The sequence below is a fragment of the Tetrao urogallus genome (assembly GCF_951394365.1).
Source record: "Tetrao urogallus genome assembly, chromosome: 8".
NCBI lineage: Eukaryota > Metazoa > Chordata > Aves > Galliformes > Phasianidae > Tetrao > Tetrao urogallus.
This window is the reverse complement of record NC_136821.1, coordinates 15,764,835-15,779,261: the sequence shown is the minus strand read 5'-3', so window position 1 is coordinate 15,779,261 and position 14,427 is coordinate 15,764,835. Positions and strand designations below refer to the sequence as shown.

General features: G+C 34.6%; 1 protein-coding gene across 1 annotated transcript in view; it reads right to left on the bottom strand.

The window, feature by feature from the left end:
- Nucleotides 1–570: 570 nt before the first annotated feature.
- PSMD14 (proteasome 26S subunit, non-ATPase 14) overlaps nucleotides 571–14,427 on the bottom strand; it is a gene marked incomplete at both ends in the record, with an annotated part of 37,006 nt that continues 23,149 nt past the window's right edge. The window contains 5 exons of the mRNA XM_079539378.1: nucleotides 571–669; nucleotides 2,733–2,795; nucleotides 3,931–4,056; nucleotides 6,270–6,344; nucleotides 9,364–9,471. Of these exons, the coding sequence (XP_079395504.1) occupies nucleotides 571–669; nucleotides 2,733–2,795; nucleotides 3,931–4,056; nucleotides 6,270–6,344; nucleotides 9,364–9,471 (471 nt within the window). The remainder of the gene's footprint in view (nucleotides 670–2,732; nucleotides 2,796–3,930; nucleotides 4,057–6,269; nucleotides 6,345–9,363; nucleotides 9,472–14,427) is intronic.

Here is a 14,427-nt window from a genome sequence, read left to right as displayed (position 1 = left end):
ATTTTGGTTTTTCTATAGCCTTGGAATTCAGTGCTAGTACCTTTTTTTTTTTTTAATCTGAAAAAGAATATTTGACAATCAATGGGAGCCAAGTTTCATTAGAAATTTTTTTTTGCTGTCCTAGCAACTACTATCTCAGTAGTGCGACAGTGGGTAGAAATGTGTTTCACCAGCACTTTTTCTACATCATTAATTCCCCCCACTATTTCACAAAGAAGATCTTCCAGAACTTAAAGACAGGCTTGTAAATGTATTTTTATTATGTTGCAACAATCAAAATATATATGTACTACTGATTTTTTTTTCCCTCAAATATCAAATGAAAATTTAATACACTTTTGCCCACATTGTGTTCTTAAATTGCTTTGGAATCTGTAAAGACCCTGATGTAAGGAAACTGAAGCAACTGCACAGTTAGAGACTGGAGGGTGTTAGAGAGCTGCTTAGACTTAGACTGCAAATGAAGTCAGATGTCCCTGTTTAACCAAATATTGCCTCAACAGTCTCTGTTTGTGAGTATTAGAAACAATAAACAAATATACACAGAAAGCATCACAAACAGGAAATGGGTTATTTAAATACAACTGTATCCAACATAGCAGCTAAACACTGGACAATGTTTGAAGTCATCAGCACATCCACATGCTCTTCTAAATGACGTTTGGGGTCCTGAAACACAAAAGATGCCATAAGAGAAATGAGTAAAATGTCTCCATGAATACTTGTAATTACATCATTTCTATGCAAAACCACTGCAAGTTTAAGAGGCTGGTGATGCTCCAGAATGTTGTTTTCTAATCAGACTTATCATATAGAAATTCAGAAATTGCTTAGTCCATACCATCACTCAGAGAAATTGAGAATCAGTTTAGGAACTGCATTTCTATATAGCCTCTGAAGAGTACCACAACAGCTGTGAGTTTTAAAAACAAAATACTACATGAGGAATTCACCTCAGTTTCAATTTGTTTTCAGATATTTGTGCAAAAGTGCAACCTAGTCCTGTAAAATTTTTGAGTAGTTGTAGGACCATGAGAAAATCAGCACACAAATGCCTACAAAAAATAAACACAAGTGCACAATGAGGTGTCCAAAGTTCTGAAAAATGCAATGTTAAACCTGAGGAGCATTCTCAAAATACCCATCCCTCCAGGCTATTGCTCAAAGGAGTGGGCACTTCTGGGCATTCACATAGAATAATTTGATTATTTGGGGGTTCAACATTTGACCACATTCATAAACTTTTTCAGAAATGAAATTAATTAATATGAAAGTGCCACAACATTATCTGGCACATTTTAAAAACTTTATTTTTAGTATTTTATTTACATTGCAGCACTGTCACCTTCTTGTGCATAAAGAAAATATGGAAGGCAATCACATGTTGGAATTTTAACTTGTACTTAAAAAGAATTATTGTCAAAATCTAATGAACCAATTCAACTTACATAAGTATGAACTAGAAAATCAGTGTAAAGAATGCCATAAAACATATGGTATCTTTCTTTAAACAATTCAAAGATCATGTAGTTCTCCAATATTCTCTGTTCCAAGTAACCTGACAAACCTATTGTGAGCAGCTGTCTGTTTACAAAATTTTCTATATAAGTTGCAGAGAAATAAAAACACGTGAAAATTACTTACTAATTTTATCAGGAAAAATGGCTTTTCTTTAGAAAGAACTTAATCAAAACATATTTTTTCTCCCTCATAATGATTTAAAAGATGAGTGAAGCCCAAATCATGTTTAAGATGACATCAAAGCTCTTAAAATACAAACCTTGTTACATGTTTTATTATATATATTTATGTTTGTGTAGACGAGCATAAACTCTATTGTTCTGACTGCTACAGAAATACATGTGTGACCGAACAATAGTGTAGATGTGTTATGACACAGTTGCTAGAAGCTGACACGTAAGAGCTATCCAAAATCCTTTAAATTCTTCTGTTATTAGCAATACAATAAATACTGGTTCTTCAAGGATTTACTCTTCACTTATAAAGCTATTTCTTGTTTCCACTGCCTTTCTTGAATTATGAACACAATCTCTTACCAACTTGTTTTGCTTGTTTATCCTTTTTTTTTCCAGAGCACATTTTCTCAGCTTGTAGGTCAAAGTCATACATATAAGTATTTTTCTGTGAAGTCCTCTGCATCCGGACATTGCAAAGGGATGGAATGATTTGAATAGAGGTTTTCAGTTTCAGTTATGGTTCTCAAGTGTTTCACTCCAATAGCGATAGGAAGCAATGCAGCTTACTTGCACTCACACATATTGGAGCTCAGCACTGACAGTGTGCTTATGAAGGAGGATGGGGTGAGTTGGCTCTTTAGCCACAATAAGGTACAAAGTATGCTCTCATCTTTTCAATATTGCCGTTCTTTAAAAGCCTTCCTGGTTTTGACCTCCCTGACAGTACAACAGATTAGGATATCTTTGTGTACCTTCTTGGAAAGGAGAATAAAAAGGAAAAGCTACCAAATCTCAACAGTGCTCCTCAGCATCTAATACAAATGCATACAGAGTGCAACTTGCCGATATTCTAAAGATTACCTAAGGCCAAAAGCCTTGTGCCCTACACAACAATCTTCAGCAAAAATAAATTCATTATTTGGAGCATTGAGAATATCTTGCATGTAGAAATAAAATCACCTATGCACATGTAAGGAAATTAATATTTAGAATGAAGGAAGCGTATCATTCCACCTCTAATTCATCACACCTCACCTGCTTGCCAACATTTTTTATTGCCAGCTGTTCAGGTGTCATCTTATCTTCTTCTTCAACAGCCTGTGAACGAAACACAGAAAAGGTCAATGTTTCAGACTTCATTTACTTTTTCCCCAAGCCATGAGATTCTCAAGTATATTTCAATTTCACAAAAAAAAAAAAAAAAAAAAAAAAAAATCAAACAGCGACACTTTTAGAAAGTCAAAAAGAAAGGGACTTCAGCTTTTCAGCAGACATAGGTTTAATTACCAAGTGCCAGCGCAAAAGATCAAGGCAAATACTCATGAATAGTTTTATTGTCAGATAAGCAAAATGGATTCACAAATCTCTTTTAAGCAAAAATGCTAAAAGATTAAGGTTGAACTGGTACAACAAAAAGCAAAAAGAAAGTTGTCTACATTGTTTCAATATATATTAGAGGTTTGACCACAAGTACATTTTATAGTGCTTATAGTCACCAATACATTTTTATCATATTCTGTGCTCTTCAGATACAGTATCTGTACTATGCAAATCCACTAACTCACCTAGTGAATGAAATACTGCATTTTTCTTTTAAGGGCTTCTTAGAAGATTTAAGAAAAAAACAGCCCTCATCAATAATGACTGACAAGCTTACTACTTCTGGAATGGTTGTTGAGATTTAATATTTCGAAAAAGGCCAGTATTAAAACAGTACAGATAACTGATTCTTCTTTCAGCCCCAATAACAATTTCTTTCTCCAAAAAGAGCATGCAATCAGGCTTTAGAATGAGTTCAAAATATTTACTACCTGCCTATCTACTGTAATGATACCAATAAACAACCTTTCTTCTGCTATTCTGAAGTCTGGCCAAGTAGACCTTAGCTGAAGGAATGAAGAGCACAATTTCATTTTGAACTGAGAGAGAGAATCTGAGATTCTCTTCACCAAGTACAAAATTAATTTAATTACTCACATTTCAAAGGGAAACACGTAATTAAACATTTTGCTTATCTGGGGCAAAAACTTTGTGACAAAGCCTGAAAATGTATCACAACACCTTAATAATCACCAAGGTCCAAAGAGTTCCTGCAACAATTTCTTCATTCTTACAGCCAAATCTTTTACAATTCATTTTGAATAGGGCTTAAGACAAACACCTCCTTACTTCTGAAATCAAGGATTAATTTCTTCATAAACATTACAATTACATCATTGTGGGATATGAATACCTTGTTATAATTCTTAGCTAATTCTAACATCTCCTTCACTACAGTTTCATTGAGTTTGCAGTGTTCACTGTAGTCCTGAAGTGTCAAACCTTCCATCCAACTCTTCTTATGCAAATTTAGCAACATCTGCAAAATAAAACCTGTTTAGAGCATGCATCATAAACCACATTCAAATACCATGGCAATGTCTGATTTACAGTACTAAGAGTGTAATAAAAATTATTGATCTTGCAGTGTCTAAGGAAATACAATTATCAAGTATTCCACTAAAGCAGACAATAGATTTCCCCTAAGTTTTTAAGGATCAAAAATTTTGGAAGCCTAAATTCAAAAACGAAGTGCAGAAACCATGGTCACATCTACAGCTACACAAACTCTTTTCTTTGGTAATTTAGTGGTTTTGCTGGAGGCTGAGTATGCACAAGCGTATTGCTAAAGAAGTAGCAGGTAACATTTTAGCAACATTTTAGTAACATTTTAGCAGCCAGATGAAGAAGAGTTGGAGCTTTTGGCCTGCGTTAAATCTGAAAAAATATTTTAATGCTTTGATTAAATGTATTTGGGCTTAACTTATCATCCTGAACTGTACAAAGCAGCTGCTGCAGTTGTGAAGAAATGAACATCAAGGCAACCAAAATATGACTTTTGTTGGTCCTAAAAAGTAAAGTGCCTTAAAAACATGACAAAATGAAGCACATTTTTGATGGCGATAAAAGCATGGGCTATTAGAAATATCTGAAATGTGCCTGGCTCTCTGATAACATTCTGACATTTGTGAAAAAAAAAAAAAGAAATAGTTACAAAGGCAATTTCCTGATTTTCATCTGTAAGGAAAGCCTATTTTGCAGTTATGCACACTCAAGGACTGTAAGAAGCATTACTTCAGCAAACAGTTTCAGCTTGCCTTTAATTTGCAAGCATTTATTACAGAGGTTTTTAAGAATCCATAAACCCTGCAGTTCCCATTACCTGAATGAAAGAAAGAAGCTATTTCATCCAATGTACTGCTTCCAAAGAAACCTGGCTTTTGAACATATGAACCAAACTGAAAGTGTCATAATTCTTATTAGCAAGATTTTAGTTACTGACAGAAGGAGTTGTGGGCAAACTGCATATGGACAGTTTAGCTAGGCTATCTGGATTTTAAAGCATGGTTTTGTGCGATGGGCTCCTCCTTTAATAGATGAAGCATGTACTTTTCTTTCTACAGATGGAAGTAACAGGTCACCACCAGCACCACAAGGGTGTTCTGTCATCTAAACCTGCCTTAGGAGAGCGAGGTAGAAATAACTCTGCATCACAGACTGAAGCTTCCTTAACTCGGTCACGATTGTTCTCCTACTTGCAAAATCCATTTACATATGTAGACCGTTAAACCAAATTCAGACTAAGAACTTCAGATAAGAAGTCGTACTTTAATAGAAATGGTAGCCTCTGGATGCTGTATAGGCATATCCCAAGACGTCCAGTTCTTTTGAATCAGTAACTCTCCTACATAATAGCACAGTCTTGCAAGCATATTCCTCCATTATTCAAAATTGTTTCTCTTTTTATTACTTCTAGCTCTCTAAAAGTAGAAAATAAGAAAACTATTCTGACTTCTGCATTACAAAATCCAACTATTCATGGCAACACAGCCACGAACATGCAGTCGTAACTGAGCCTTAGAACATGGGTTTTCAAGAATTAACTTTTGTAGTTGATAAATAAGATTCCTTCCCCTGTTTGTTCTCCTGGCTGAGACTGTCAAGCTAGAGAATTTTACTTGCGATTGAGGAATTTTGATACAAAAGACATTTTTTCTCAGTTACTGAATACTTTTTACTTTCTGTAAATATGTGAAAGTAAGAAGGACATCACTACCTTCCTGATACTCAGTGGTGTCTTCAAGAGCTCTATTCATGCCAACTGGATGCATCTTCTGTTGAAGTGATTACAGCCAATAAAAACCTAAGACTCCTTGGTCATACAATTTATTTTAGAAAATACAGCCTTCCAGCATCTGTAATTCCTGCCAAAAAATCCTAAAGCAGCTAGTATGTCTTTGAGCCTACATCACTGATAACTCAACTTTGCACAAACCCATTAAGCATGGAGAACAGCACAAGGACTTTCTGTGAAACATGGACACAAATGTTACAAAAATCCTTACATGAATGTTAGAATGAATTTTCAGAAGGTTTCATCAACAGTACTACATATTTAAGTGCTTTCTAGAAGACAAGCCAGGAACTGTTAAAACAACTCCTGAAAGAATCAGCAATTAAAATCAGAGTTCACAAATCCTATGTAATTTGTGCAGTGTTCTTTGTTCTCTGAATAAAAGCTAAAATAATTACCTTCTGTTCTAGTTCATTCTTCCTGTAGTTGATAGTGATGGAATAGTAATGTCTGTTCAGTCCATGAATTAGTGCCTGTAAAGTTCAGGGTAAAGTTAGCATAAAAATTACCCGCCATTGAAATGAAGAGATATTAGAAGAGTTCATTAAAACACAGCCATCTTCAAACATCACTTCAAGTAAATGTACCTTTTCTTACTCATCTCTGTCAAAGTTAACTGACAGTTATACTTTCTGTTTCTAAAACTGGACTTATTCCATGCAGTAACACCCATCCATTGTAAGAAAAAGCACTAGCTGCCTGCAAATGCTGAGCAATACATATGCACAGATATTTCCTCCAGATCTTACCTCACTCAATAAATTTGGGTATCATTTCTACTAAAACTCACCTCTTTCTGTTAGAAACAGAAGAATGCTGACTATGCGCATCACATTCACCCTACATACCAAAGCTCATTTTAAAATTTTAAATACAAAAATATCCTCTGACAATTGCACCTTTGCCAAATCTGTCTTTAAACTTCATAATCCGAGTGACCGAGATGAGGTGATACGCCATCTTTAAGCACTGATTTTCTATTTTATTAATGTGGATTACTTTTTTTTTTTTGTGAGTAAAGAGTGATTTGGATTAGGATTTGGTGCAGCGGAGTTTAAAAAATTATGTGATAAATCTTCAGCAAAACTATAATTTGCTATTTTCAATTAAAACTTTACATACAAAGCACATATTTAGAAAACAGATAAACCATACTTAAGCCACAGTCACAAATGTTTCTTATGTTTCAATTGTTCCACCTGTCCATGTTTAAATATATTCTTTAGAGCAATCCAGAATGCATGTGCATTTGCATCTTACGCAACTTAATATTTCAGCATTCCAAAATTATCTGGATGAAAGCTGGAAATGTTCTCAGACATGCATTTTTTAACACATTTCTTTTCAAAGATACACAGACTTGAAAAAAGCCAAATGATTACTTTTACAAGAATTAATAGTTCAGGATAAGCACTACTCATTTTACTGATTATAATTAGAATTATCAAATACAGATTTTATCGTGAATAAAGAACTTTATGGCAGAAGCTATTAGCAATAAGAAGTTTCCACTGTCATTTCCTTAACACCAATTGCTGCATAAGTATTTGCTTTGTTTTAAAAACAGTTGTAGATACTGTGGGAGTGTTGCAAATCTCCTATAATACATACGATTTGACAGGTGCCTTACTTTCTCCAACTTTCCTTCCATACACCCAAACCATTCCTTTATAGTATGGACAAACACAAAAGGTAAACAACCACTCTAATTTAACACTGAGAGGAGTTGTGATTTGGCAAATGCAATAGCATAAACTGAAGCCCATAAAATAAACACTTGCTTTACATTCTAAAGCAAACCCTACTCTTAGCACACCATTTCAATGGGAACTGCCATTCCTACATGCCTTACAAACTGGATGCACAGACAGAGAACAAGTAAAAAAGCTTCTCATAAAAGAAAAAAAGGAAATAGGGAAAAAACAACAACAACAAAGGATGAAGCCAAGTAATTCAGTGTACTTATTATAAAAGCAAGACCAAACTGAGTCCTTGCAGGAAAAAAGCAGCTGTGCATTAAGACCAAGCCATGGCTTTTAGCTTAGTGGTGACACTGCAACAGTTCACTGCCAATTTGCAAAAAAATTACGCAAATAACTCTCTAACAACAGAAACCCAGAACTCCCATGGCTAAAATTTGCCATAGTGTAGTGACAGTGATCTTAAAATAATGAAACTTAGCAATACTTCAGGGGCTTACAAGGGAGGCCATTACACATGATCCAGAGAAGCTCAGTTAGGATATTAACCTGAAAGATGCAAGCATGGGCTTGCCTATATCCAGTCAAGACAGCAGCTGTCTGTTTCAAACTTATTCACGTTCATGATTTTTGCCAATTCAAAAATCAAAAGTAAAATACAACAATCTTGTTTAATAAGCTGGTTTTAATAATTTATTTTAATAAGAAAGGGTTTCAATGCATAAGTAATTAAAATGAATCAATCTTTTGAAAGCTAAGAGTATGGTGATCTAGTCTCTCAAAGGTCATTTCTCCCCTCCATGAGTTCTATCATGACTAGCATACTGTCATTTTTCTAGCATGCTTATCTAGCAGGTATTATTTTTATTAAGTAAAGGATCAAAAGAAAAGGAATTTAGAAACATGGATGCAAGTACGCATGCCTGTTAGAATGCGCAGTAAAGGGAAAAAGTTTTCTGAAGAGAAAAAACAGAAAGACATTGAGGCAGAAGAATGATAGATAAAAACATTAAATTACTCTAGGGAATACTTGCTTCAGACCAGAAGCTGTATCTTGAAACACTGGTTTGTTTCATTCAAGACAAACATTTTTTGTCTTACTAGCAAAATTGTTAATTTTGGAATTCAAACTCTGAATATCGAGTTTCAAAATGGTTCCAAATACATATAAGACAACATTCCCAAAGGACAGAAATGTTATAGTTGAGACAACCAATCAAATGACCTATTGATCCACTGAATCTCCTATTCCACCTTTTTTTTTTTTCCCCAGCAAATTACTGTATCGTATCAAAATCAGAGACAAATTTTAAGGCAAAATGCAAGTTTAAATCCAAATTGCATGTTACACAACAACATGCAATGCATACAGCAGAAAGGCAATTATTTGCATAATTTGTTCCAGAATAATTTAAGAAGGCTTAGACAAGTTAATAAGAAAGTTTTAATTTAAAACTGCAATACTGAAAAAGGTTAATAGCCCACCTATTTCATGTCACGTGGTGTGGTATCAATCCTTACTTTTAGAAGTTTACATTTAAAAAAAATTATACTCTAACCTCTGCAGTAAATAATTACACAGAAATTCACACTTTGCTAGTTAATTTAGGGCTCAGTTTTGAACTCTTCATATACATAACTCCACTGATGATTCACATCACTTTTAAAGGCATGCAGAAAAATGCTATAGAGAGAACAATAAACAACTTGTAGTGTACTGTCTTCAGGCACCTTCCCCCCCAAAATGCTGAAAAGGTCCTGCAATTTACAGGATTATCAACACTGGTTTTACCTGGATAGATGGCTTATTTAAGTGACCCAGATTTGAAGTTGTTTGTCTTGGTTCATGTCCCAAGACCATCATATTAGCATTGATCAATCTGAAGGCATCAATAACAACCTGTAAAAACAAGATGTCAAGTCAATTCTTTTTAGAAAATGCAACTAATAGTGCCAAGCAACAGTGGACAAGGCACAATCAACTCTCATCTGTTTTTGGCCTTTATCCAGAAAATCATTTAATTATAATATTAATAAAAAAGAGCCTCCTGCTGGCTATGCTATCAGCACACTACACTACCTTGCATTGTAAGGTGACACCAATTACTATCTTTTCCATGAAGCTGCAAGTTTTATATACATTATATAATCAGATAACAAATTTTAATGTACATTTACTCTTAATCTTCAAAGGTATGCATATGTTTGTCACCTAAATCTTATCCAGTCATAGTGAGTGACAGAGAGAGACTAAAACTGAAAGTGAGCACAAGCTAAGGGACTGAATCTAAAGCCCAGTCCTGTCACATCAATTATACTACCACAATACTTGAAATGACAAGAAAATTATAGCTAGCAAGGAACTTGCCCCATGTATTCCCTTCTAGTCAGATGCTTTTTGCTTCTTGTGACTACGGAAGGGTCTATAAACTGTCTGATGGATTAAAAAGTCCTTGTCAGTGTCATGCTCAGGAGTAAAAAATAGAGTATATGAAAACCAAGGTCATTTATGATTTAAAGATACACAGTAGGTATTATTCAGAGCCATTTCTTTGCAAATAAAGTAAATTCATCACTGATTTTTGTTCTGCCCTATGCTGAATTTGACTATGAAAATATTTGGAGATGGTATTTCATGGCCCAAAGAATAAAATCCAATCACCTATCCAACTCTACACCAGATATGATGGAACTGAGGACATACCAGCAATACACACAAAAAGTTAACTCTCACCAGGCACTCGCCATTACAAGCCAACCATTCCTGTTCAGGCCCCAGTCTTCTGACAAGGCCCAGTATTTTTTTTTTTTTATCACATAGCCACACAAATAGCTCTTGCCAGTCTTTGCAGACAACTTTTCTGCCTAGCATTGAAGAGTTATTCCAGATCTTCAAGCTAAATATTTTCAATCTCAGCTGCTTTTACTGCAATCATTTTTATTCTCTCCCATACTACAGGCTGGTCAACAACAGATACATTTATAGGATTAGTCTGATATTTTGAGGTATTAGAGCTGAACTAAGTCTTTTGTCATGAATCAACAAGAAATCAACCACTGTCTCCTACCAAAAGTCTGTGGAGAAGACGAGACTGGGTTTTCCACACTGTCCTAACATTTTCCTCTTGATTAACACCAGTAATAACTAAATACATATGAAGTTTGTTAGGATTATAATTATTAAGGATTATTAGGATTATAATTGTTAATTATAATTGATGTTTAAATGAAATAAGTAAGCAAGTGTTTATCGCAAAATACTTATCAAATTGTAAACTTAGAAAGCCTATTAACTCATCACCTTTACTTTTCAGGCCCCACTATTTCAGCCATGCTGAGTGACAAAGTACCATTCACTATCACTACAGCCTATTGAGTGGCCTCTCAGCTGCCAGACCTGTCTGCATCTATCACAGCTTAGAATATACTGTAGAAAGTATATGAAACAATTTTATGTTAAAAATATTAGGCTGTGACCCAATTAACATCAGTTAACAGGGATAATTCATTTCTGGACAACAATAAAGCCAAACTAAATAAGCAGCAAATGCACACCACATTATATTAATACTACAAAATTATTTTAAAAAACCCTTAATTCTCAATAGCTTACATACATCTCATTGACCTCAAATAAATGTATTTTTCCTCTTATTACTATCAGATTTTTCAAGTACCTTAAAATACTCATGACAAGCCATTTTATTTACATTCTGTGTTCCATTTTAAGCAGATGCTCCAATTTATGAACACCTGGAAATGCCCAACCATAACAAACAGGCAGTATAAATTAAAAAGTTGAGTGAAGAAAAAAAAAAAAAAAAAGAAAAAATCCACACTGCAGGTCTCCTGAGACAAGCTGGCTAAGAGGGGAAAAAAAAAATCAAGCAAATAATAACTGGCTCTGAGGAGCAAGCAAGGCTAGCAGGGCAGCACAGTGCCAGGCCAGGCAGGACTCATGGCCTCTCCAGACTGCAACCAGCACTGCTTCAGCTGGGCAGCATAACAAAGCTGTGCGAAGAACCGAAATCACAAACTGCACACTTTGCACAGGGATAAAACCATAATTCCTATAATCTAGAAGGGCAGAACAATGCACATGGATGGTATTTCTCATCTTAGTTGCACTACGACGAGCAATGGTAACTAAATACTTTAACTACACTAAGATTAAAGGAATTTGCTGCTATCACTATAGCAACCATCTTACAGAAACTAACATGCTCAACAACCTGGAGGCTAAATTTAGACCTAATACGCAATAAAAGCATAAACAACAACAAATCCTATATATTGGCTTCCACAAAATGTAATTGCTTTCTTCTTGGTGAGAACAAATCAGTTCCTCTGTTAAAGGATTACATAAAAATAAATACTCATTAATGTCCAGTGTACTAATGAGCAATGGGTGAACTAGGTGTTAATTATGCTGCAGTAAGATTAGAGAAAAGAACCCCTGTGGGTGAGCGCTCGGAGGTGCATGGGGCTGAAGTCAGCTTACTACATTTGTGTATTCTGCAGTACAGCATGATGCAATCAGGTGACGGCAACGTGGTCACTCGCTGTTGGACTATGGAAACTTCGGAGACAGTTCATCAAAAAATGAACCTCTAAGGTTTAATTAAAAGCAGCACAAACCCACACTTCACAACTCAGAATTTCACAAAGAAGTCAGTATGTCTTATCCAAATTTTTTAAGCTGTCACTGCACTTCAATTATCTAATGCATCTTGCAGTGTGTTAGTAAAAACCACAGTTTTCAAGCTTCATGCTAAATTCTCTTTCTGTAAAGACATAAAAAGTTAAAGAAAAGTCTGTGGCATTGGGATATTTTCCAGAAATAAGGTGGTAAGATTTTCCTCAAATGCAATTCCATAGTGCATCTCTTTCACCGCTCTGACCAGTTAATTTCTCTGAGTACAAGTGTCTTCAGACTTTACAGGGGTCACTTCAATAGCAGACAGCTTATAACAAAACCATTAGCAGTTTGGCTAGCTTAAGGAAACCTCTTACTTTCCTTTTTTGTTTATTATCACTGCATGAATCTGCAGCATATGAGAGTTTATAATTTCTCGGGCTTGTTAAATTCATGTTAAAGGTCTGTTTTCTTGTTGAATAAATTTTGTTCATATAATGCTGCCTATTTCATATACTGAGTCTTTAATAGCACCTTTGGTCTATGCGCAACTCACAGATCAAAACAGAGGACTAAAATAGGGGTTGATGATGCTATTTACATGTGTGATTCCTGCTGTCTTCTTGTTAGTAGCTTTAATATAATAGAAGACCTTGTCTGTTTTGTAATTAACACATCTTTACTGGAGAGATATTTGGAAGTGATTGCTGTGAATATACTGGTTAGTAAAATAAACACAATCACACACCACTTTCTGTTATCAGACAAATTTGTGAATTGTACACATTATACTCCAGATCAACAAACTGTGATATAACAGCCAAGTAGAAGACACATTTATATAACCCTTTATTTTTCTGAAAATATGTATTCAATCTGACCTTGCAAATATAATTAGCTTGTGGGATGTGTGGATTTCAGTACCATGGATGCTTTACTAATTGCAGCTCTTGGAAATAGATACTAAATATTTGGAAGCTGCCAATACAAAATAAAAACTGCATCTTTTTGTACATCTGTCTTAGCTTCAAAAAAGCATAATAATCCAGAAAACAATAACTATACAGTATTTTCCAAACATTTTCCTGGGGTCATTAACCACAATAGAGACCACATAATTGACTTCCAGAAACAAAATTCATAATTATGCTCAGTGTACTTTATAAATTTGAGAATAGCTATAATTAATACAATTCATGGCTACTCACAAGCGTTGGATTCTTCAACTGGTAACTAGATAGAAATCTGGTCTTTTCTAATCTGTGCATATTTATTAAAAATAATGGCATGATTAAAAATTTAGAATGTTCAGTAGCCAGATATGTTTTAGCTTCTTCAGACACCGTGTGCCAGGTACATAACCACTGTTTCTAAAGCAGCCTTCAAAACTTTGTGTTTGAAAAAAAATTTATGAGAAATTTGGGGAGTAATTTATAGACATGATTCTATTAAATTCCTCCAACATCAAATCTACAAATAAGACTTAAACACTTAAGGCAATGTCTACCATATTTTAATGCTGAAGTTCTGTAAGACGTAAGCCAGTCTTTTTTATTTTAATTACGTTTTTTTCTAGCATCAATATTTTTTCCACTGAAGATTCTATCACATATGGTGACTATCTTTACAAATGCATTGTATCCTTTAAACTCAAATAGCAATGCATTGTTTATGCCATATGTTTGTGAACAAATACACCAGTGCTTAAAGAAAATTCTGCAAAAGATATAATGTGGTTATGCCAGGTGTGGAAAAAGAAGTAATGTCCCATCTAAAATATCTTTTATCACCTGCAACTGACCTGTTATCGACTGCTTAGTTTGCTTCTAGATTCTTTAAAAATGAAATGGAACATGTGACCTGAGAAGTGCAGCTATGGTTTATGACCATTTCGTTATTTATGCTGCCATGCACTGTTAGACAACTACAAGTGAAGAACATCTTCTGTCCCCTGTAAGCCCACAACATAAAAAATTAAAAGAAATCTTACTTTTTATGCCATTTCCAATGAAAAGCACTAAGAACTGAAACTGACTCATGCCAAATGCATACCACTGAATTGCTGTGATTGTGAGTTTGAAGTTTGCAACATGGAAATTATTTATAAAATGTCAATTTTAGCTCTGGAAAATATATTCCTAGGAGTATGTGCATTTTCCTTCTCTATCCTTAGAGAATTGCTTATTTGTGGTCAAATCTGCTATACAACTTCAACATCCA